At 34.5% G+C, this 22,389-nt stretch overlaps 2 protein-coding genes across 5 annotated transcripts in view; one reads left to right on the top strand and one right to left on the bottom strand.

Annotated features, from left to right (window-relative positions):
• Positions 1–22,389, bottom strand: part of LOC127868727 (RUN and FYVE domain-containing protein 2-like) — a 57,922-nt gene that overhangs the window by 7,690 nt on the left and 27,843 nt on the right. For all 4 annotated transcript variants that reach the window (XM_052410751.1, XM_052410749.1, XM_052410752.1 and 1 more), the window contains 4 exons: positions 21,076–21,192; positions 19,970–20,137; positions 4,888–4,985; positions 3,045–3,131 (listed from right to left, as the gene is read on the bottom strand). In XM_052410751.1, the coding sequence (XP_052266711.1) occupies positions 3,045–3,131; positions 4,888–4,985; positions 19,970–20,137; positions 21,076–21,192 (470 nt within the window). The remainder of the gene's footprint in view (positions 1–3,044; positions 3,132–4,887; positions 4,986–19,969; positions 20,138–21,075; positions 21,193–22,389) is intronic.
• Positions 12,149–14,293, top strand: LOC127868741 (prepro-gonadotropin-releasing hormone-like protein). The gene is made up of 3 exons (XM_052410771.1): positions 12,149–12,315; positions 12,602–12,685; positions 13,847–14,293. The coding sequence occupies exons 1-3, from the start codon at positions 12,175–12,177 to the stop codon at positions 13,889–13,891; spliced, it is 270 nt and encodes an 89-aa protein (XP_052266731.1). The 5' UTR covers positions 12,149–12,174; the 3' UTR covers positions 13,892–14,293.

The following is a 22,389-nucleotide window of genomic DNA, read 5'->3' as shown; positions in this document are numbered from 1 at the left end:
AAATCCATATCACTGAGTGATAATGCCCATTTTTGCATATTTTTTTCATAACTAGTGTTTTTGGAGCAATCTTGTAAACATGTTAGTTCACTGGTTATCTAGTTGTAATGAATAAACTTTGCAAGACTGTGAAGTCTCTATTGTTATAGTGGTCCTGTACATCAATCCAATCCATATCTCAATCCATATTCAGTTATATTTTGGACAATAATATTAACCACATTTCAATTTACGTAAATACATGTAACACAACATTATATGCAATTAGTGCATTTAGGAAAGATGGTAAAGCAATGTTATCTTTAGTTCCATAATTTAAATGAGTGAACTCTTTTAATTGCCCTTTGAAAAACCTCCATAATTATGTTTTTTAGCCTTTCAATAATCTCCATAATTATTTTTTAAGTATATTAATAAGTTACGGACTAAATTTCTCCAAAAAGACAAAAACATTCTCATGAGGGACTACAAAAATATATTATATTTTTATTTCATCACAAAGCAATAAGTCACTTGTTTTCCATAGAAAATCATCTGTCTGGGAAATTGAAACACCTAGTTCCATGTAGCATTCCCACAGAACGCTGACACTAGGAAGATAATACATATCACTTCCAGATAGCAAACACAATTTGGTTTCTATTTCCTTTTTTCTTGGCTTGCATTTGTAACTTTGCAGACATGTTTTACATTCTTATGTGATACCAAAAAAAGATGAAGATAGTAGACATAATAAACATGCCTACTAGAAGATGAAAGATTTTGATGATAACAAATTAAGTTCCAAATAAAGTTAAACCAGAAAAAGGCAGGGGAGCCATTCACTCCATCCCATCCTTAGATGAGAAGTAATTCACACTGTAAAATAACACTATTTAATCATAACATACATAACTACTATATAATTATACAGCAAATCATATCACCTTATCCACTTAACAGCTTCTTAAAAACATTTTGAACACTGCACACCTGATATCATAAAACCATTCAGGGATTGTCACGACTGTAAAAATATTGTAAGAACCAAGAAAAAACAAGAGCACCGCCTTGCGGGTGCAGACCGCTCATCTATTTTTTTTTTTAAAGGTGTATGGACCTTTCTCAATTTCAAACACAAAGGAGGGAGGGGTGGAGTTGAGAGGGGTGTAAAATGTGGGGGTGTGGTCATTCATTACATTATCTTCCAAAAATGCAAAAAAATGATTTTTTTTTTGAGGGGGGGGGGGGGGGATTCTTGGGTGGGATGGTTGGACAGTTTTTCAAAACTAAAATAATAAAAATAAATATTTGTGTTTTTTAACCATGTTTGAAAAAATAAATTTCGGAGGTGGGGGGTGGGGGGGTATAGTTTGAGGGTGTGGTGGTCATTTATTAGATGATCTTTAACAAAAATAAAAATGGGGTGGGATGGGGGGGATTCGCTGGGGAGGGGGGGGGGGGGTTGGGTGGAGTCTATTGTGGAATGTCAGGTAAGAGTTGTTTTGTCAAAGTATCAATCAAATTTAATCATAATTAAAGAAGTTATTGCAATTTAAGCAACATTTAATAATTTGACCTTGAGAGTCAAGGTCATTCAAAGGTCAAGGTAAAATTCAACTTGCCAGGTACAGTACCCTCATGATAGCATGAAAGTATTTCAAGTTTGAAAGCAATAGCCTTGATACTTTAGAAGTAAAGTGGATCTAAACACAAAATGTAACCATATATTCAAAGTTACTAAGTCAAAAAAGGGCCATAATTCCGTAAAAATGACAACCAGAGTTATGCAACTTGTCCTTTACTGTCCCCTTATGATAGTTTGCGAGTGTTCCAAGTATGAAAGCAATATCTATGATACTTTAGGGGTAAAGTGGACCAAAACACAAAACTTGACCAAATTTTCAAGTATAAAGGGCCCATTATAAATTCCGTCAAAATGCCAGTCAGAGTAACATAACTTTGCCTGCACAGTCCCCTTATGATAGTTAGTAAGTGTTGCAAGTATGAAAGCAATAGCTTTGGTTATTAAGGAATAAAATGGACCTAAACACAAAACTTAACCAAAATTTTCAATTTTCTAAGTATAAAAAGGGCACATAATTCTGTCAAAATGCAAGCCAGAGTTATCTAACTTTGCCTGCCCAGTCCCCTCATGATAGTAAGTAAGTGTACCAAGTTTGAATGCAATAGCATTGATACTTTATGAGAAAAGTGGACCTAAACGCAAAACTTAACCAGACGCCCACGCCAAGGTGATGACAATAGCTCATAATTTTTTTTCCAAAAAAGATGAGCTAATAAAATTATTAAAGCAGCGTAGATTTTCATCATCCAAGATCCAATGCCCCCTCATTTTCAAATAAAGTACAGTAAATTGTCCACATGAAATTATGTCTCTCACAGATTGGTACCCTATAAATTATCGAATTCGTGGTGTGTGTGTGTCAAAGGTGTTTGGCTAGTGATCTGGCGGTCCTAAGTTCAATCTCATTTTTGGAAGTTTTCAATATATTTTCTTACAAAAATCAAATACTGGTTTTATGCAGGAAAAAAAGGAGACTACTGGTTAACTCTTTTTATGCAATAAAGGTGAAATAAAAAGGTTCACTCCTTATTTGACTCTTTTGACACATTATTTGCTCTGATCTGTGCACATGTTTGCTCTGATCTGTGCTCAGGTTTTTGACTTATTTGCTCTGATCTCTACTCACCTCCATAATTTCTCTGAACTGTCCTAACCTCTTCGACTCCATGTTTGATCTGATCTGTACTCATCTCTTTGACTCTTATTTACTCTGATCTGTACTAACCTCTTTGTCTCCTTTATTGTTTTGATCTGTACTCAACTATTTGACTCTTTATTTGCTATGATACGTACTCAACTATTTGACTCTTCATTTGCTATGATCTGTACTCAACTATTTGACTCTATTTTTGCTATGATCTGTACTCAAGTATTTGACTCTTTTATTTGCTATGATCTGTACTCATCTCTTTGACTCTTTACTTGCTCTGACCTGTACTTGCCTTTATGAATTTATTTGGCTCTGATCTGTACTCACCTCTTTGATTCCTTATCAGCCATGATCTGTCCCAATTTGCGGGCTGTCTCTTCTGCTGCTGCCTTGTCACTCTCACACTTCTTCAGTCTGCAATTACACCAACGCAACCCTTTATTGACTGCCATGTTAAACTGTCATACACAGGCACATACTATTGGATAAAGTTACACTGTAATGGTTAAGTCATTGGGTCAAATGAAATCAAATTCATATAAAACTATAAGATTTTTTACTATTTAAACACGAATTGGGCATTAAGTTCATAACTTGCATTTATATTTTAAATGCATGTAAGTAAGTAAATTCTGTAGCTTGTTAAACAAGAGGGCCAAGATGGCCCTAGTTCGCTCACCTGAGAGGAGTCGGTTCATTCAATCTTTACCAACGTCAAACTCCTGGTCAAGTTTAATCATTATTGAACCAAAACTCTGGCATATGAAGTGATTTGGTTTTTGTAAGATTTGACCTTGTGACCTATATTTTGAGTTGACCCCCCTTACTAAACATCAAACTTTGCTTACAAAAATAAATATTATGACCAAGATTTATAAAATCTGAAACAAAATTATGACCTCTAGAGTGTTTACAAGGATTTTGTATAATATAATGAAAATTTTGACAATCTAAAGGCAATAATTATGACATTAATTATGTGATATATATATATATAACCAATCTTTTCACCAAGTTTCATGATGATTGGGCAAAAAATGTGACTTCTAGAGTGTTCACAAGCTTTTCTACTATATAAATATGAGAAAACTGCCCCCCCCCCGGCAGCCATGTTATTCAACTGACCGGAACCATTTTCGAACTCAACTCTCATATCAAGGAAACAAATGTTCTGACCAAATTTCATGAAAATTTGGCCAAAAATGTGACTTCTAGAGTGTTCACATGTTTTCACAATATACATATAGAGAAAAATGCTCTGCCCACTGGCGGCCATGTTTTTTCACCGATCTGGACCATTTTCGAACTCGTCCAAGATATCAATAAAACCAATGTTTTGACCAGCTTTCATGATGATTGGGCAAAAATTGTGACTTCTAGAGTGTTTACAAGGTTTCTCTAAAGCCAAATAAGGAAAACTGCCCCCCCCCCCCAGGCAGCCATATTATTCAACTGACCGGAACCATTTTCGAACTCAACTCTCATATCAAGGAAACAAATGTTCTGACCAAATTTCATGAAAATTGGGCCAAAAATGTGAATTCTAGAGTGTTCACATGTTTTCACTATATACATATAGAGAAAAATGCCCCGCTCACTGGCGGCCATGTTTTTTCACCAATCTGGACCATTTTCGAACTCCTCTGAGATATCAATAAAACCAATGTTTTGACCAACTTTCATGATGATTGGGCAAAAATTGTGACTTCTAGAGTGTTTACAAGGTTTCTCTATAGCCAAATAAGGAAAACTGCCCCGCCCACTGGCAGCCAAGTTTTTCAACGGACCGGAACCACTTTTAAACTCGACCAACATATCATTAAGACAAACATTTTGACAAAATACATTAAGATTGGGCATGAAATGTGACTTCTACGGTGTTTACAAGTTTTTTCTTTTTTTTGACCTAGTGACCTAGTTTTTGACACAGCACAACCTAGTTTCGAACTCGACCGAAATTTCATTGGGAGAAAGCTTCTGACCAAGTTTCATGAAGATCGGACAATAAATGTGGCCTCTAGAGTGTTTAGAAACAAATGTGGATGGACGGACGGACAACGGACAGACGACGGACAAAGACCAGTCACAAAAGCTCACCTGAGCAATCAGGTGAGCTAAAAAGGAAAAGACATAGGTATCCACACAAAAGTATCCACAACAAATCACATACTTTTTTTCATTATCCTTCAGTGCTGCCATCAAAGAGTTTGTCTTCTCTTCCAGAGTCCTAACCATCTCTGTCTTGTGTTTGAGGGACGTATCACATTGCTGAAACATAACATCACTATTAACAAGATATCACAAGGCTATAACATAACAGGACACTGTGGTATAAGCTATAGCATCAAAGGACACTGCAGTGTAAGCTATCGCATCACAGGACACTATGGTATGAGCTATAGCCTCACAGGACACTGTGGTATGAGCTATAGCATCACAGGACACTATGGTATGAGCTATAGCATCACAAGATACTGTGGTATGAGCTATAGCATCACAAGACACTGTGGTATGAGCTATAGCATCACAAGATACTGTGGAATGAGCTATAGCATCACAGGACACTATGGTATGAGCTATAGCATCACAGGACACTGTGGTATGAGCTATAGCATCACAGGACACTGTGGTATGAGCTATAGCATCACAGGACACTGTGGTATGAGCTATAGCATCACAGGACACTGTGGTATGAGCTATAGCATCACAGGACACTGTGGTATGAGCTATAGCATCACAGGACACTGTGGTATGAGCTATAGCATCACAGGACACTGTGGTATGAGCTATAGCATCACAGGACACTGTGGTATGAGCTATAGCATCACATGACACTGTGGTATGAGCTATAGCATCACAGGACACTATGGTATGAGCTATAGCATCACAAGATACTGTGGTATGAGCTATAGCATCACAGGACACTATGGTATGAGCTATAGCATCACAAGATACTGTGGAATGAGCTATAGCATCACAGGACACTATGGTATGAGCTATAGCATCACAAGATACTGTGGTATGAGCTATAGCATCACAGGACACTATGGTATGAGCTATAGCATCACAGGACACTGTGGTATGAGCTATAGCATCACAGGACACTGTGGAATGAGCTATAGCATCACAAGATACTGTGGAATGAGCTATAGCATCACGGGACACTGTGGCATGAGCTATAGCATCACAGGACACTGTGGTATGAGCTATAGCATCACAGGACACTGTGGTATGAGCTATAGCATCACAGGACACTGTGGTATGAGCTATAGCATCACAGGACACTGTGGTATGAGCTATAGCATCACAGGACAACCCCGATCATAAACCCCACATTGACTGTCCTGTGCTTTACTAACTGAGATACTGGGCAAGGCTACATAGTGGACTCATAAACTCCAGATTGACTGTCCTGTGCTTTACTAACTGTGATACAGGTCCAGGCTACATAGTTGACTCATAAACCCCAGATTGACTTTAATGTGCTTTTCTAACTGAGATACTGGGCAAGGCTACATAGTGATCTCATAAACCCAATATTAGCTATCCTGTTCTTTGCTTACCGAGATACTGGGCCAGGCTACATAGTGGACTAATTAACCCCAGATTAACTGTCCTGTGCTTTATTAACTGAGATACTGGCAAGGCTACATAGTGGACTCATAAACCCCAGATTGACTGTCCTGTGCTTTACTAACTGTGATACTGGGCCAGGCTATATAGTTCACTCATAAACCCCAGATTGACCGTCCTGTGCTTTACTAACTGAGATTATGGGCCACGCTACATAGTTGACTCATAAACCCCAGATTGACTTTCCTGTGCTTCACTAATTGAGATACTGGGCAAGGCTACATACAGGACTCATAAACCCCAGATTGACTGTCCTGTGCTTTACTAACTGAGATACTGGGCCAGGTCACATGATAGTGAACTCATAAACCCCAGATTGACTGTCCTGTGCTTTACTAATTGAAATAATTGGCCAGGCTACATAATGAACTCATAAACCTTAGATTGACTGTCCTGTGCTTTACTTACTGAGATACTAGGCCAGGCTATATAGTGGACTCATAAACCCCAGATGTCCTGTGCTTTTCTAACTGATATTCTGAGCAAAGCTACATAAAGGACTCATAAACACCAGAGAGACTGTCCTGTGCTTTATTTACTGAGATTCTGGGCCAGTCTACATAGTGGACTCATAAACCCCAGATTGACTGTCCTGTGCTTTATTTACTGAGATACTGGGCCAAGATACATAAAGGACGCATAAATCCCAGATAGACTGTCCTGTGCTTTACTTACTGCGATACTGGGCCAGTCTACATAGTGGACTCATAAACCCCAGATTGACTTTCCTGTTCTTTACTAACTGAGATACTGGGCCAGTCTATATAGTGGAGGCATAAACCCCAGATAGACTATCCTGTGCTTTACTTTATGCGATACTGGGCCAGACTTCATAGTGGACTCATAACACCCAGATTGACTTTCATGTGCTTTACTTATTGAGATACTGGGCCAGGCTACATAGTGAACTCATAAACCCCAGATTGACTGTCTTGTGCTTTACTTACTGAGATACTAGCCAAGGCTACATAGTGGACCAATAAACCCCGGATTGACTGTTCTGTGCTTTACTTACTGATATACTGGGCCTGGCTACATAGTGGACTAATAAACCCCAGATAGACTGCCCTGTGCTTTACTTACTGAGATAATGGGCCAGGCTAGATAGTGGACTCATAAACTCCAGATTGACTGTCCTGTGCTTTACTTACTGAGATACTGGGCCAGGCTACATAGTGGACTCATAAACCCCAGATTGACTGCCCTGTGCTTTACTTACTGAGATACTGGGCCAGGCTAGATAGTGGACTCATAAACCCCAGATATACTGTCATGTGCATTACTAACTGAGATTCTGGGCCAGGCTACATAGTGGACTCATAAACCCCAGATATTCTGTCCTGTGCTTTACTAACTGAGATTCTGGGCCAGGCTACATAGTGGACTCATAAACCCCAGTATGACTGTCCTATGTTTGATTTACTGATATACCGTTCCAAGCTACATAGTGGACTCATAAACCCCAGTATGACTGTCCTATGTTTGATTTACTGATATACCGTTCCAAGCTACATAGTGGACTCATAAACACCAGATTGACTGTCCTATGTTTTACTTACTGAGATATTTTGCGAGGCTTAATAGTGGACTCATAAGCCCCAGGTTTAATGTCCTGCGCTTTACAAACAGAGATTCGGGACCAAGCTTCATAAAGGACAAATTAACGCCAGATAGACTGTCCTGTTCTTTACTAACAGAGATACTGGGCCAGTCTAAATAGTGGACTCATAAATCCCAGATTGACTGTCCTCTTAATACTAACTAAGATACTGGGCGAGACTACACAGTGAACTCATAAACCCAAGATTGACAAATGTCCTGTGCTTTACTTACTCAGATAAGGGGCCATACTACATAGTGAACTCCACTACATGAATAATAAGAAGTAAAACAAATGTAAGGGTTCAATCCCCTTAGATCACCCAAAGCACTTAGTGCTGGTTCTACCCAGGATACAGACTCAATAGCGTTTCTATAAGCCCTTGGCTTTAGATGCAATTGTGCTACAATACATAGGTGTAAATTAAAATAAAAAGTATAACATGAAACTCCCAGTGAGTAAGTAAGATACATTACTCTTATAATCATGATTATTAACAGACAAACAAAACAATCATTCTCTGGGTACACATTTGATAAACATTTATCAACCATGTCTGCATGTACTTAAAGAGTATATCTCATGATTAGTTTGGCAGTGTTTTGGGGGAGGCCCTGATTCCATCCAGATAAGAGAACCATCCTTCAAGACAATGCTATGTCCTCGGGATGCAACATAAATCAACGATCGTGTATATTTTAACCTTGTATTTATATGGTCCTAAAATTCCCACTGGGCAAAGGATTGACGTGGCAATTTCCAGGAACATATTAAACAATGAACAAAGCAGATGGTATTGTTGGAGGATGAGGTACTGTGGAAATATATTGTTTGGAATACACTATATAAGACCAGCTGTCCGGATGGAGGCACCAATGAGATACAACAAACATTTGCCACACTCACAGGTTTTCTTATTAATTTTAATAGCATAAAACAAAAATAATAAAACTCAACTTAAAGGACGACAGAGAAGTAAAATTATTTTGTGTTTTTTTTATTGGGACAAACTAAGGAGGTATGTATGATATGGCAGGTGTATTTTTTCATATATTTTTTTGGTTTATAATTCTAAGGTATTGATGATTTTAATATCAAATAACCAAAATGATATATAAACATAAAATTGTGCTCCTTTCATTTTTCAATTGCTTTATAATACAAAGTATAAAATAAAAGTTATTTTTAACACAAAACAACTATGACAATATTATTTGATTTGTTAATTTTAGCAAAATGATAAAAAACATAATTCAACAAACAACAACATTGGTATTTAATCTGGTGTAAATTATACAGAATTCATACCATACATGTTAGCAAATATTTCATGTTTTTAAGCATTGAAAAAAACTAAAAATATATTTTATCAGACGGTGTAATAAAGGAAATGTTTAAAACTTTGTCTTTGTAGTAAAGGTGTTGCCATACCAAGAGTTTAAAAAAAGCTTGATTTTTTTAGATTATCTCTACTTAAACGATCATCATTAATATGCATAACAGGAGCTTTGTCACAACACAGCAATCCTATACTTCATCAATGTTGTTGGAGTAAGTAATAAAAGACGATATCATAAAGTTTAATCAACCAAGCTTACGTACATGTTGAGTTGTCGCAAAATCCAGACTTGTGTTTGCACTTCTTATTGTGACCATAGCAACCACAAGTTTTTGTCCAAAAAAACACTAAAATAACCTGCATAACCGGGTATTTGTTATATGGCCGGCCTTCTATCCACATACCAAGTTTGTCCAACCTAGCTTAAGTACTTTTTTTTTTGTTAAAGGATCCACATTGATCAGACAGTTTCCACTTATTTCTGAAACTATAACATCAATTTTTGTCTAATGAAAAAAGCAATTGCAATAACATGCATATTCCTTATATGGTCTTCTATCCTTATACCCAGTTTAATCAACATAGCTTTACCAATTTTGTAGTAAAGGCAGGATAAAACTTTTCTGACTCTGACAGATGTCACTTTTTTCTGTATCGGCATATCAGCCTTGCTTAAATACTTTTTGAGTAATGGCACAATATGCTGATTTTTGGACAGTATTCATTTATTTCTGTAACAATAGCAACCAAAATGTTTGTTTAATGAAATAAATTAAAAATATGCACGGCCCTAAATCCACAATCCATTTTCATGAACTTAGCTTAATAATTGTCTGCGTTATTGTAGGATCATGATTTGTACAGACATACAGTCAGTCGGACTGAAGGATTGACTGGGGTAAAAGTAGTGCCCTACAATGAAACTAGCATGGGACGTGTAACATTGAACTATCTAGATATTATTTAATTCTTTTATCACACTATTCCTTAATATGAAGTAACACAATTTACTTAAAAAAAAAAACACAAACAAATAAAACTGACAATAAATTTCTTGCATAATTCTCAAGTACAATTATATAAAAAAATTGTTAAATACAATAAAATGTGACTTCTTAATGCATGAATTGTTTACATTTAAATGTTTTTTTTTTGTTGTTTTTTTTGGAAATAAAAAAATGTCAAAAAACTGTAAAATTAAATCACTGCTTTCTAATTATGAAAAGACAAATTGTGCTCTCAAATATTTGAAGTAATTTGATAAAATAACATAATTTTGGCATCTTGGTGAAATTCTACATGGTCTTATTTAATAATCAACTCTGTTAAGTGAAAATTGAATTTAATGTACCATATTAATTCTAAGTTTTCGGACGGTCTTAATTTTCCGACATCCCCTTTTCTGGCCAAAATAATTATTTTTCCTGAGTCTTAATTTTCAGGTATACCAGTTTTCATCCATAATTAATTACTCTTAGTATACTTAAATGTACCTCGGGTACGGAAAATATGCTAACACATACCTGGCCAATTTAGACTGTACCCGAGTTTAGTTTCGGTAAAAAATCTGATGTCGTAAAAATGCGCTACTGAATACGAAAAACAACAGTCTCTTCAACTACACATAATTATAATATGGAAGAGTATAACAAATTAGTCATAAAAGTCTGCATTCACAATTTTTATAAATAGATTCCATACATGACAAACAGTATTATACTAATTTTCTTTTTCTACCAAAGAATACCACCATGACAAATACATTTCAGTGATCATTTTACCATTTAAAAGAATAATAACATCAAGGCTTGGCAAACTATGGTGTCATTAAGGTGACTTGCAAAGGACATTGCTGTGTAGGAAGGTGGTTAATTATTTAATAACAGCACACATGCTTACTTTCCCAGATGGAAACCTGATAGTCATATCTTTTTCACATAAAAATGTGACAAAATATAGCTTTTTATCACATTGGTAAGGATGATCAATCGTCCTGTAAGCAATAACAGAGCCATGCACTCTCTACATATCAAATGATGGCACTTAAATTCACTCATCATAGATATTGCATGCACACAAACTTTATGAGCTACTCTTGAACACATGATCATTATAAAAACAAACTAAAAAGCTTGTTCTGAAAAAAAAGCCATCACATCATAGGCTAGTTTGAAATGATGTTTGGTTCTGTTGCAAATTTAACTGTGGAAGCGTGAAAGGGCAGGTTTGACAGACACATCTCCAGTTTCAAATATGACATAGGAGAATGAATGAAGCACCAGGCATGGATTTCTCAACTAATTAACAGCAACATTCAGTTATTTATTCATGAAAACAAGCTGCTACATTACCTCTAAAAAGCCAATATTTGTATAAAAAGCTGTGAATAAAATGAAACCTGGTTTCTAGAAGTGTCAACATCTAATCAACCTGTCACAAGAAATAACTGGCAAAGCTCATTGCTTGTAATCATATCCATGAAAACTGGGTTCTATATAATATGGCATCCTCCTGTTTCCTATGCACATTTTCATTTGGGAACACACATATGGAAATATTATTCACAGAGACAACAGTTACTGGACATTAAAGTTTGTACATTTTGTTTATTAGACTTTTTTCTTGGCCATTTTCAGCATTTCTCAACAGGGTATTCAGTCATTTTGTATTTCTTGTATCACCATATAGCAATATACACAAAATATTCTTAAATAAAATACTGTGTTGGTTTTATTAAATACAGACGTCTTTTTTTAATTCAGCAATATATTAATTGGCTTTCTTCAAATATAAAATCATGTAAAGCTACAAAATCAACTCAAAATTTCAGAAACTATAAGATCATGGTGACAAAACTCACAACGCTGGTAGGCCTTGCGGTTGTCATGGTGATTATTGGTTCCCACAATGCCCTGGGCCAGAGTTACCACTTCAGCAATGGCTGGAACCCAGGCAAGAGATCATCAGTGTTAGAGGTCTGCCATTTTAGGACAGAAGTACAGAATCTAGTCTTCAAATTAATTGAGGTATGTGTCATGTTATGTGTGTTTTTGTATGTCTATTATGTTGAGAACACCCTTAAAATGTGTTTAAGAAAGCCGTCAGATTAATTTTTAAATGATGAAACTGACAAACAAAAACAATTTTGAAACAAAATAATAAAATAATGTGTTATAAATGATATTTAACTTATTCTTTTTATACCTTATGATGTGACATTACTACAAACTTAAAAAAACAACATATTTTGAAAAAAAAGAGTAAACAAAACCATTTAAGGTGTAACTTTTTTTAATATGTTGCATTTTTAAGGATGAGGTGATGCGAATGGTAACTGACCCAGCATGTTATAGTGGAGTGTCACCGCTCAGTGGAGTGTCACCACTCAGAAGTCTCGTAAGTGAAAGTTCTTTTGTAAGAGGAATACTATTAGGTTATTTAACATTATTGTGAATAATATGATTACATATTTGGCTGAGAACACAGGGAACATACTGGACAAGTAGCTAAGAAAATCTTATCTAAGTATTTTAGCTGTGTACAAATACATATTAACAGCAGTACTGTACAAATGCTGTAAAATAATCCTTTTAAAATTAAGCTACAATTGTTGTATTTGCTATATTCAAATGGAATTAAAAAGACTTCAAACGATTCAATTTTGGTACATAACTATATAAATAATATTATTTGAGAGTCTACAACAGGATTGACAACTTTCCATTCAAGTGAAAGGGGTCTTTAGTAATCATTTCAGATATGAAGCAAGCTAAATGCATATGCGTTACGTATCATCCCACATTAGCATTTGCAATCTGCATGACACTTTTAACTTTAAATGAATTAAGCACTAAATGAAAATTCAGTCTGGGCGAAAAGATCAGCAAGTGCAGACTGCACAGGCTTATAGAAAACAACACTTTCTGTACATGCATAGAGAGACTGTCACAACAAAAAGATTATTTTAGTGTTATGTTGGGTTATTATAATAGAATAATATTGAGACCTTTTTCCTGAAAGTCTATAGATTATTTTTATTTTTTTCCACTGACTAGTTTCATCATAAAAATTTGACGCATATATACCTATGATGTCACATATATCATAATGATCAGTATCATTATTACTTAAGTATTTTAGTGCATTCTATGATTACATGCATCAAAAAAGGATGAATTTAAAGGAAGCAACAGTGTTTATTTGTAAAAAAAACATGTAACCACCATAATTCTATTGAAATGGTAATTTGTGTCTTCCGTATTTTAATATTGTTATTATCAACATATTTCATGTATTTTTTTATACCTATTTACTATTTTTGTCTAACTCTATTCATTAGGACAAAACTTGATTAGTTTTCTTTGAATATTTTGTTAATCACATGTTGAAATAATATATAACAATATATCATCCCAGAATGTGTGATGTTTTAACAAGATTTAACTGACCTTTCAAAACAGCAAGTTCAATATATTTGAATACTGATACTTGAAACATGCACGCTATTGGTAGTGTTTCAGTTAGTGGACTCAATATGTTTTTTACATGCATTTTCAGTTGAAGAAAGATATTGAATATTCACCCATAGATGAAGAGAAATGATCGCCATCATGACAAATGTTTGTCATACCAGATGTTCACATTCAACGTACAACTCTATGACTTAAAGTCTTACCAAAAAAGTGGACAAGTGTACTCAAATCCATCAAGACTAACATTTCTGTTTGAATCATTATGAACAACACCTTCATATTGAATACCATGACTATAAAAACTATTTTACATATCAGTTTTCTTGCATCACTGTTAGATTTTTAATACCAGCAAGTTGTTCTGCTTAGATTAACCGAAAAATATATAGTAAGGTAGAACTTTATATGATCCAAACAATGTTTCATTTTATAACAATTGATTTCTGATGTAAAAGAAAGAAAATTATGAAATTAAACCAGTCACTGACTTGTATATGCTAGCATATATATCAGTAAACATAATGCTTTTTTTTATACCTAACAGCAGTGAAAATAACAAATTGTTATTTTCACCGATGAAAAGAACAAATTTTCGGAACTCCTTTTCTATTTTTAGATTATAATAAATAATTATATATATATTTTCTATGTTCACGAGTGAATAAAAATCGACATACCACCGAATCCAACACATTTATTTACATTGTAAAAGAGTTTTAACTGGAAATTCCGCTGGTATAATGACATCATTTTGTGCTTTGAAATGTATTGAGGCACGCCATGGCAGAAACTCAGAGAAAGGGTAACTTTTCAGCGAAAGGGAAACAGCTGTTTATTATTTTCTTGAAAAAGGGGCAAAAAAGAAACAGAAAATTTGTTCATGTCAGTGTAAGATCGTTTGTTAATTCACTCGTGATCATAGAAAAATAATATTTTCACTCGTGGCTGTGCAACTCGTGAAAACATAATTTCTATGATCACTCGTGAAATAACAATCGATCTTACACTGACATGAACAAATATCCTCTATAAATTATATGCCACCTCTATGGAGAATCTAATAAATTGTATGCATTAACTAAACTACCAATAGTCAGGGCTTATGATTTATGGGATAGTCTTATAATTGAAGGCTGTGACACAAAATTAATTGATTCCTGTTAAAAATATATTTCAGTTTTAGTTCTAGGTAAGAAAAGCAAACTATATGTGCAAAATTAAACTTTAGATGCTTGTGTATTTTAAACACAAGAGATAATATTATTTTGAAATGACCATAATAGAATGACATAAACATATCAAAACATATGTTTTACAACCAATCAAGCAAAAAAAAATATTCAAACTTCCTATAATTTTTTTATTTGTGTACAGACATGTTCAACCAATTTAAACTGTCACTTGAAGAAGTTGTCTGGAGAGCCAAATGACTGGTCAGCAGGCCAAGGTGCACTTTTCTGTATGTCAATATACATATTTGCATTTAACAAATAAAAATATCAGCAAGAAATAAAATAAGTTGACAAAAAAGTCTTTATTTGTCAAGCACATCATCAAAAACATCTGAACATTATTTAGATAATACTATTTTGAGCATAAGAAACGTGTCAATGTATGATTGTGTAGAATAATATAACATTAAAAAGAGTGGTCCAAAATCAACATTTGTAATTACATTTTGGCAATTTGGATAAATGTTTGCATAAAACACTAAATTATGAAAAAAACAAGAGCTGTCTCCATAGGATGACATATATATTCCCCTGATAAACGCTTTGATATATTATTTTTAAGTTATGAGCATTTTTCGAAACCTAAACGCAGATTTCAAAACCTAAACGCGGACCCTAAGGTCAAGGGAAAGGTCAAAGGGGTCAAAATTTGTGTGCGTATGGAAAGGCCTTGTCCATATACACATGCATACCAAATATGAAGGTTACATCTGAAGCCACATAGAAGTTATGAGCATTTTTCAAAACCTAAACGCAAAGTGTGACGGACATACAGTGCGATCACTATATGCCCACCTTCGGGAACATATAAATCATACATTATTTTCGAGGTAAATCTATTCGGTTGTTGACCGAACACCACCAAACTTGTTGATAATAAATGTGATTACGTCAAAAAGTCTCTTGATTGTCTTTATTAAAGCAACCTTTTCATGGATTTTGGCTGAAGTTTTTTAGTACATGTATGTCATAAATTGCTTTAAGTTGCTAAAGGTAATCATTGGAAAATGCTGATATAACGGTGCATGTATTTTATTACTAATATAAGCAATCCTCATAATGCCACAAAATATCATTAAAACAACAGAACTTTCAAAACTATACAATTTCTGCGTTTGTAACGCTTTATTATTTTCAGGTTTGAAATTGTCAAAAGATGCATATAAAAGATATTTTAAAGCATGGTAAATGTTCAGAATTACTGTTTACTAGAAAAAAACACACATCTACAATTAAAATTTGCCAATCTAAAACAATGTTTTTTTAATATTTTCAATTTATCAAAACATGAATTAGTCCCTTAGGGAAAGCAGCAGAAGTCCATAATTAATGATAAATTAAAATAATAAACTATTTTCATCAAGCAGTTAATAATTCAGAAATAAATTACTATTTTTATGTTAGTACTATTAAAATAATAATACCATGTTTTATGTGCTATTAAAGAACATGAAACTGTGAATAATTTGACCAAGTCAGGCCAGTAACAAAATCATTCGCTCTGAACAAGTACCAATTAACAGCAACTCATATAAATGCACAAGTGAATGAAAAGTAGTAGGGTATTAAGTAACCTTAAAGGTACATATTACAAATTACATTGAAAATCACTGAAAAATAAAATTTATGGAATTCCAAGTTGCAGTTTGCCACTTTCTTATCCTAGAACAAATATCAGTTTAAGGAACGCTCTGACAAAACCATGCTTAATGCGTGCACGTGTAGTCTATTCCCAGATTTGCCTGCCCATTAAACACAAGCTATTCAGGGACGACACTTTCCGCCTTTTAATTTTGCTTAAAAGAAGTCTAGACAAAAATCTAGTCTAAGTCAAAAGCGCATTCCCAGATTAGCCAGTGCGGAGTGAAAAGGCTAATCTGGGACAATCCTTTATGCACATGTATTTATCCTGGTTTCCCCGGAGACCTGATCATATTATTTTAAGCCAACTTGTTTTTAGACTCAAGTTTAAAAATTGAAGAATACAAAATAACAATCATAAACAAGTATCACTGAAAAATTATTTCTTATTCACTATGGACACTAATTACAACAGAAAATACCATAGGAGTCATATTATTCATGTGACCCACATAATGCCAAAATGTGTCTTCTGCGCAAAGTCTGGCCAGAAGCTATGAAGTAATCCAAGGTTTTTGTGATGTCATTAGCAGACAGAGTAGATCCTAACCAGACAGCAAGACTGCGCAGGCTGGTCTGGAGCTACGCTGGCTGCATATGGCATAGGACCTATTTTGAAATGACCCTGCTCATATAATCCCATTATCAAATGTGAAGCGTCCATACTCCCTGTCAACTTAATTTAACAAGTCACATTTAATAAAAATAGCATGAATTATGCAAATCACTAATATAATTTTGTTGTATTATGAGACTTCACTTGAAGAATATGTATTAAAAGTTCTCAGTTGTTGTTTTTCTGTTACTTACTATCAAAACAAAAAGGCACACAATGATGCGATTATTCTTGTGCACAGCTTGGAAAGCATCAAACACATGTAAGTTTCTTAGCACTTTATTAAGTTTTGTTATCTTCATAAGATACTTGTATTAATAAACAAGATGTGTTTGTGAAACACAATGTCCCCCTATATGATGTTTGACCTTGAAGGATGACCTTGACCCCTATATGATGTTTGACCTTGAAAGATGACCTTGACCTTAAACCTTCACCACTAACAATGTGCAGCTCCATGAGATACTTATGCATTTCAAATATAAAATTGCTAGCTTTAATATTGCAGAAGTGACATTACATGAGCAATTTTGACCCATATATTTGACCTTGAAGGATGACCTTGACCTTGACCTTTCACCAGTCAAAATGTGCAGCTCCATGAGATACACATGCATGCCAAATATCAAGTTGCTATCTTCAATATTGCAAAAGTATTCATAAAATAAGCGATTTGGGCCACATATATTTGACCTCTGACCTTGAAGGATGACCTTGACCTTGACCTTTCACCACTCAAAGTGTGCAGCTCCATGAGATACACATGCATGCCAAATATCAAGTTGCTATCTTCAATATTGCAAAAGAACTCATAAAATGAGCGATTTTGGCTACATATATTTGACGTCTGACCTTGAAGGATGACCTTGACCTTGACCTTTCACCACTCAAAATGTGCAGCTCCATGAGATACACATGCATGCCAAATATCAAGTTGCTATCTTGAATATTGAAATACTGCAAAAGTGTACATTAAATGAGCGATTTTGAACCATATATTTGACCTTTGACCTTGAAGGATGACCTTGACCTTAACCTTTCACCACTCAAAATGTGCAGCTCCATGAGATACATATGCATGCCAAATATCAAGTTGCTATCTTCAATATTGCAAAAGTTATTGCAAATGTTAAATTTGGCACAAAACAACCAACCAAAGACCAACAGACCAACCAACAGACCAACAGACAGGGTAAAAACAATATGTCCCCCACTACTTTAGTCGGGGACATAAAAATTCTCATAGTATTCTCCCCTGATAAAGCATAAATGGAGATAAACTCTCCAGGAGACACAACAATGAACATGCCAGAAAGCCAAGACGACTACTATCACTGACTGAATAATTAACCCTTTTCCACTCAGAAGCAAAGTGAAATTTGCTATGTGCAAAATTCATAAAACCAGAACAGCCTGGGTGTAACTCGCAGTCTGTTCAGGTTTTATGCTGTTTGCTGCTCATCAGTATCTAATAGTTGGAAGTGAAGCCTTTAAAACTTGTAACTAGTAAAAAAGGTCTTTAATTAAATTTAACTTTGTGAGGGACTACAAATGCGTCTAAATATGTATGTATGTGGTAAAGGGTTAACACACATGCACAAATGTTAAGCTTGGACAAAAAAAAATGCTGTATATCAATCTTGTACATCAAGTGTGACTTTGACTTTGAAGACACTTATTTGTCACGCAGTAGACCACCTCATATACGGTAGCTAAACTTTTGTGTCACATAATTTTAAAATCAGTAAAAACATGAAAATATGAAAATGGAACAGTCTTTTGTAACATTGATCTTCTGAATGAGTCTTAGTCCCAAATAAGGTCGATATCAAGGGCAAAATGAGGTCAGTTGACGAGGGTGAGTTTAGAGTTATCATCGATTAAGTCCATACAAGTATCCAATCTTTCTAGAAATCAGTATAGATGTAAAACTTAATGTGTTTTTTTTCATTTATCAAGAATTTGGAAAATCTGTACAAGTCTAATGTCAAGAGAAGTAAAAATCACAGTGAAAATGAGGCCAGGGGGATGTAGGTGTGTTTATAATTAATCTCAAACTTACATCCATGCAAGTGATCTAACATTCATTCCAGTGATCTAACATCAATGCAGGGATCAATGCTTTGTAGCATCTGGTAATGATGTTAGACAAACAGCGCCATTTTGGGTAAACCAAGAACGTGAACCTTTTTAATAAGTCCAGTAGTAAGTCAATGTACTGGTTTATGAGGTAAGGTGAGGTTGGTGTGTTGACAGTTGATCATAATATCCATGCAATAATCACAGATCTGTAGCAAGAGGTATCAACGTACGACAAAACTAATGATTTTTGATTAATAAAGAATTTGCACTGTCTGAATTAGTCCAAAATTAGGACAATATTTCATAGTCACAATGAGATCATGTGATGTGGGTATGTTGAAATTGTTCATAGATAACATCCATACAAGTATCAAAGCCTTGTAACAAAGGTATTGATTTTATATGAAACATATCATCTAGGATTAACCTTGGAACAGACTTATGGAAAAAAGAACAGGGCAATCGATATACGCCTCTCGGAATCAGAAGAACCTTAAACACTTTTATTAATTATTTTAAAATCCTTCAGTTTGTATTGCAATCTGCAACCAAAAGCTATGACATTGACCTTTAAGGTAGCCATCTGGTAGCCAGGATAATTAAAGAACACAGTTAATGACTATGAACTCAGTCTCACCTCCAGTTTCTCAGCGACCTGCAGGTTGATGTTTTTCACGTCCTCTAGTTGCTTGCGGACGCTGATGATGGTGTCCTGCTTCTCGTGGATGTCTTTCTCTGTCAGCTCCAGGGCCATCTCAATCTCCTGCTTCATGCCAATCTGTAGACTCAACTCCTTCTCAACCTCCTGGAAAAGGTATTGCCCTTTGAGAGTTAATGGTTACCTTCCTGTGAAGGTCAAGAGTTACGATTATTTTATAGTCAAGATTTTAAGATTAAAAACCCCACAAACTTTCTTGACACCGAGTTTGGGGTTTGACACGAAATGGCCAATTGTACCCTTCAAAGACAAAGTATGAGCTTAGTAGTAGATGGATTCAAAAAAAATCATTTTGAGATCATACTTTTATAGACAGTTGTTCATTCTGAACCAAACAAATGCAAACAATTAATTTTAAGAATCCTACTCTTATGGGATATGAGAAAATTTGCGCTTAATCTGAATTAAAATTGAAAACATGATTTAAAGGACAATTTATTCACCAACAAGCACTTACGTCATGAACTACTACTCCTTATGAAAATAAGGTGTGAGATGTTTCATGTAAATAAAACAAAAACTGAAAAAGTAGTATGATGGACAGGAAATGCTATGAGACCTATAAACCAGCGGACAAAACAAAAACAACCAGTATACCCATCTTTAAGTTTAGTTTGTTAGGGAATAACAATATGCTTTTATGACAAACAATATGAAAAGTAGGGAAAATTCACAAATGGATTCATTTTCTCCACCATCTGCAATAGTAATGGCTCTTTGATAGTAAAACTGACATAAGAAGGCTTGTATGTCAAACAATAGTCATGAAAGATGGCCAAATGTTTGAACATTGTTTCACCTTCTTGCAAGAGTGCCTGTCTTTTGATAGTTTAGAAAAGATGATATAAGCAATAATTGAATAAATACAAAAGATAATGCTATTTTTTACTATAATATTATTGGCACTTCCTTGAAGAATTTATTATTTTGCAAACACGTTCTCATTACGACTTCCTGTGGAACTTAGAGACGGTTTCAACATTTTTGCCCTATTTTATGTGAATGGCAACTAAATAAATACAAACCAGTCTAAGATTGATTTCATCATCAAGTCTCTTTTTAATATCAGCATACATGTCATCCAGACCTGCCCTTGACTGTTGGTATGTCTGCCGTTCTACGTCTATGTCCTTTTTAGTCTCCTAGGGAGAAACAAACGTAAGACATGTTATTAACAAAGTCACCGGACAAAAACGGTTCACATTAAATACATATATGGAATTCATTTCTGTAAACCTTTGTATTTGTAAACTTTCATGCAGACTCAAAACAAAAATGTATATGAAAGCTAAAGAAATGTGTTGCAAAAAACAACATGATTTGACAAACAAAAAAATCTGTGAGACACACATTAATTACAAGTTAACATTTTCAATGAATGTGTCTAATAATCAATTAACAGTATTCAAAATACATGTAATTCAAAAAATCAGATAAATGTACACACACTTATTTCTATTGATTATTAAATAAAACAATCTTATTAAAGTAAAAGCAATATTATATAATAGTAAATTGTATCTAACATAATGTCATTAATAATAATAAGAAATAGGAAAACAATACATACACGAAAAAGGAAACAAAGAGATATGTAACAAGACAGGGCAATGAAGTGTACATTTCTGCAAGAATCCTATAACAGAGAAGCCGTGAATGTGCAACATGTGCCTCTCAAACATTCTCACTTCTACTCCACAAACTAACAGGATTTTATTGTGGCTTCAATTGCTTTTAATTTGATCTCGCACAGATACATAATGTAAATCTGGAAATGTATCTCATGACAAAGATGTCCCCAACTACGCAGCTTTAAAAAAAAAAGTGTCACTTTCTCTATATGCATACAAATTAAAATTATTGTAACCCTTGTGCTTTCATACTGAATTATTTGTGAATTCAATCATGAAAGTACAATTAAAATATGCAATGAATCATTTAAAATGAAAAGGTTTGACAAAATTATTAAGGAGGAGTTGCATAAACAAATTACTGGTAACAAATTACAGGAAACAAATTACTGGTAACACATTACTGCTAACAAATGATTGCAATGGTAACAACTTACTAGTAAGACTTACTGTCTTTCATACTTTGCAGAGGAAAACAAAAACTGACACAGGAACATTTTATTGATAAAAGTAGTCAAAGCTGAAATTCCTTACTAGACCATCATCTCAACATTCAAGTTTGTTTTATTTTAAGATTTGAGGAGAATCAAATAAGAAGCAGAAGATGTGAGACACCATAACTGTTGATGACATACTCTGTAGTGGAAATTAAATTATGGCATGTCAAGTGTCGCCAAATCTATGTTTTTGCAGTACAGATGTATATGT

The sequence above is a fragment of the Dreissena polymorpha genome, chromosome 2 (genome assembly GCF_020536995.1).
Source record: "Dreissena polymorpha isolate Duluth1 chromosome 2, UMN_Dpol_1.0, whole genome shotgun sequence".
Taxonomy (NCBI): domain Eukaryota; kingdom Metazoa; phylum Mollusca; class Bivalvia; order Myida; family Dreissenidae; genus Dreissena; species Dreissena polymorpha.
Note: the sequence above shows the minus strand (reverse complement) of the source record. Positions and strands in the feature narration are given on the sequence as shown.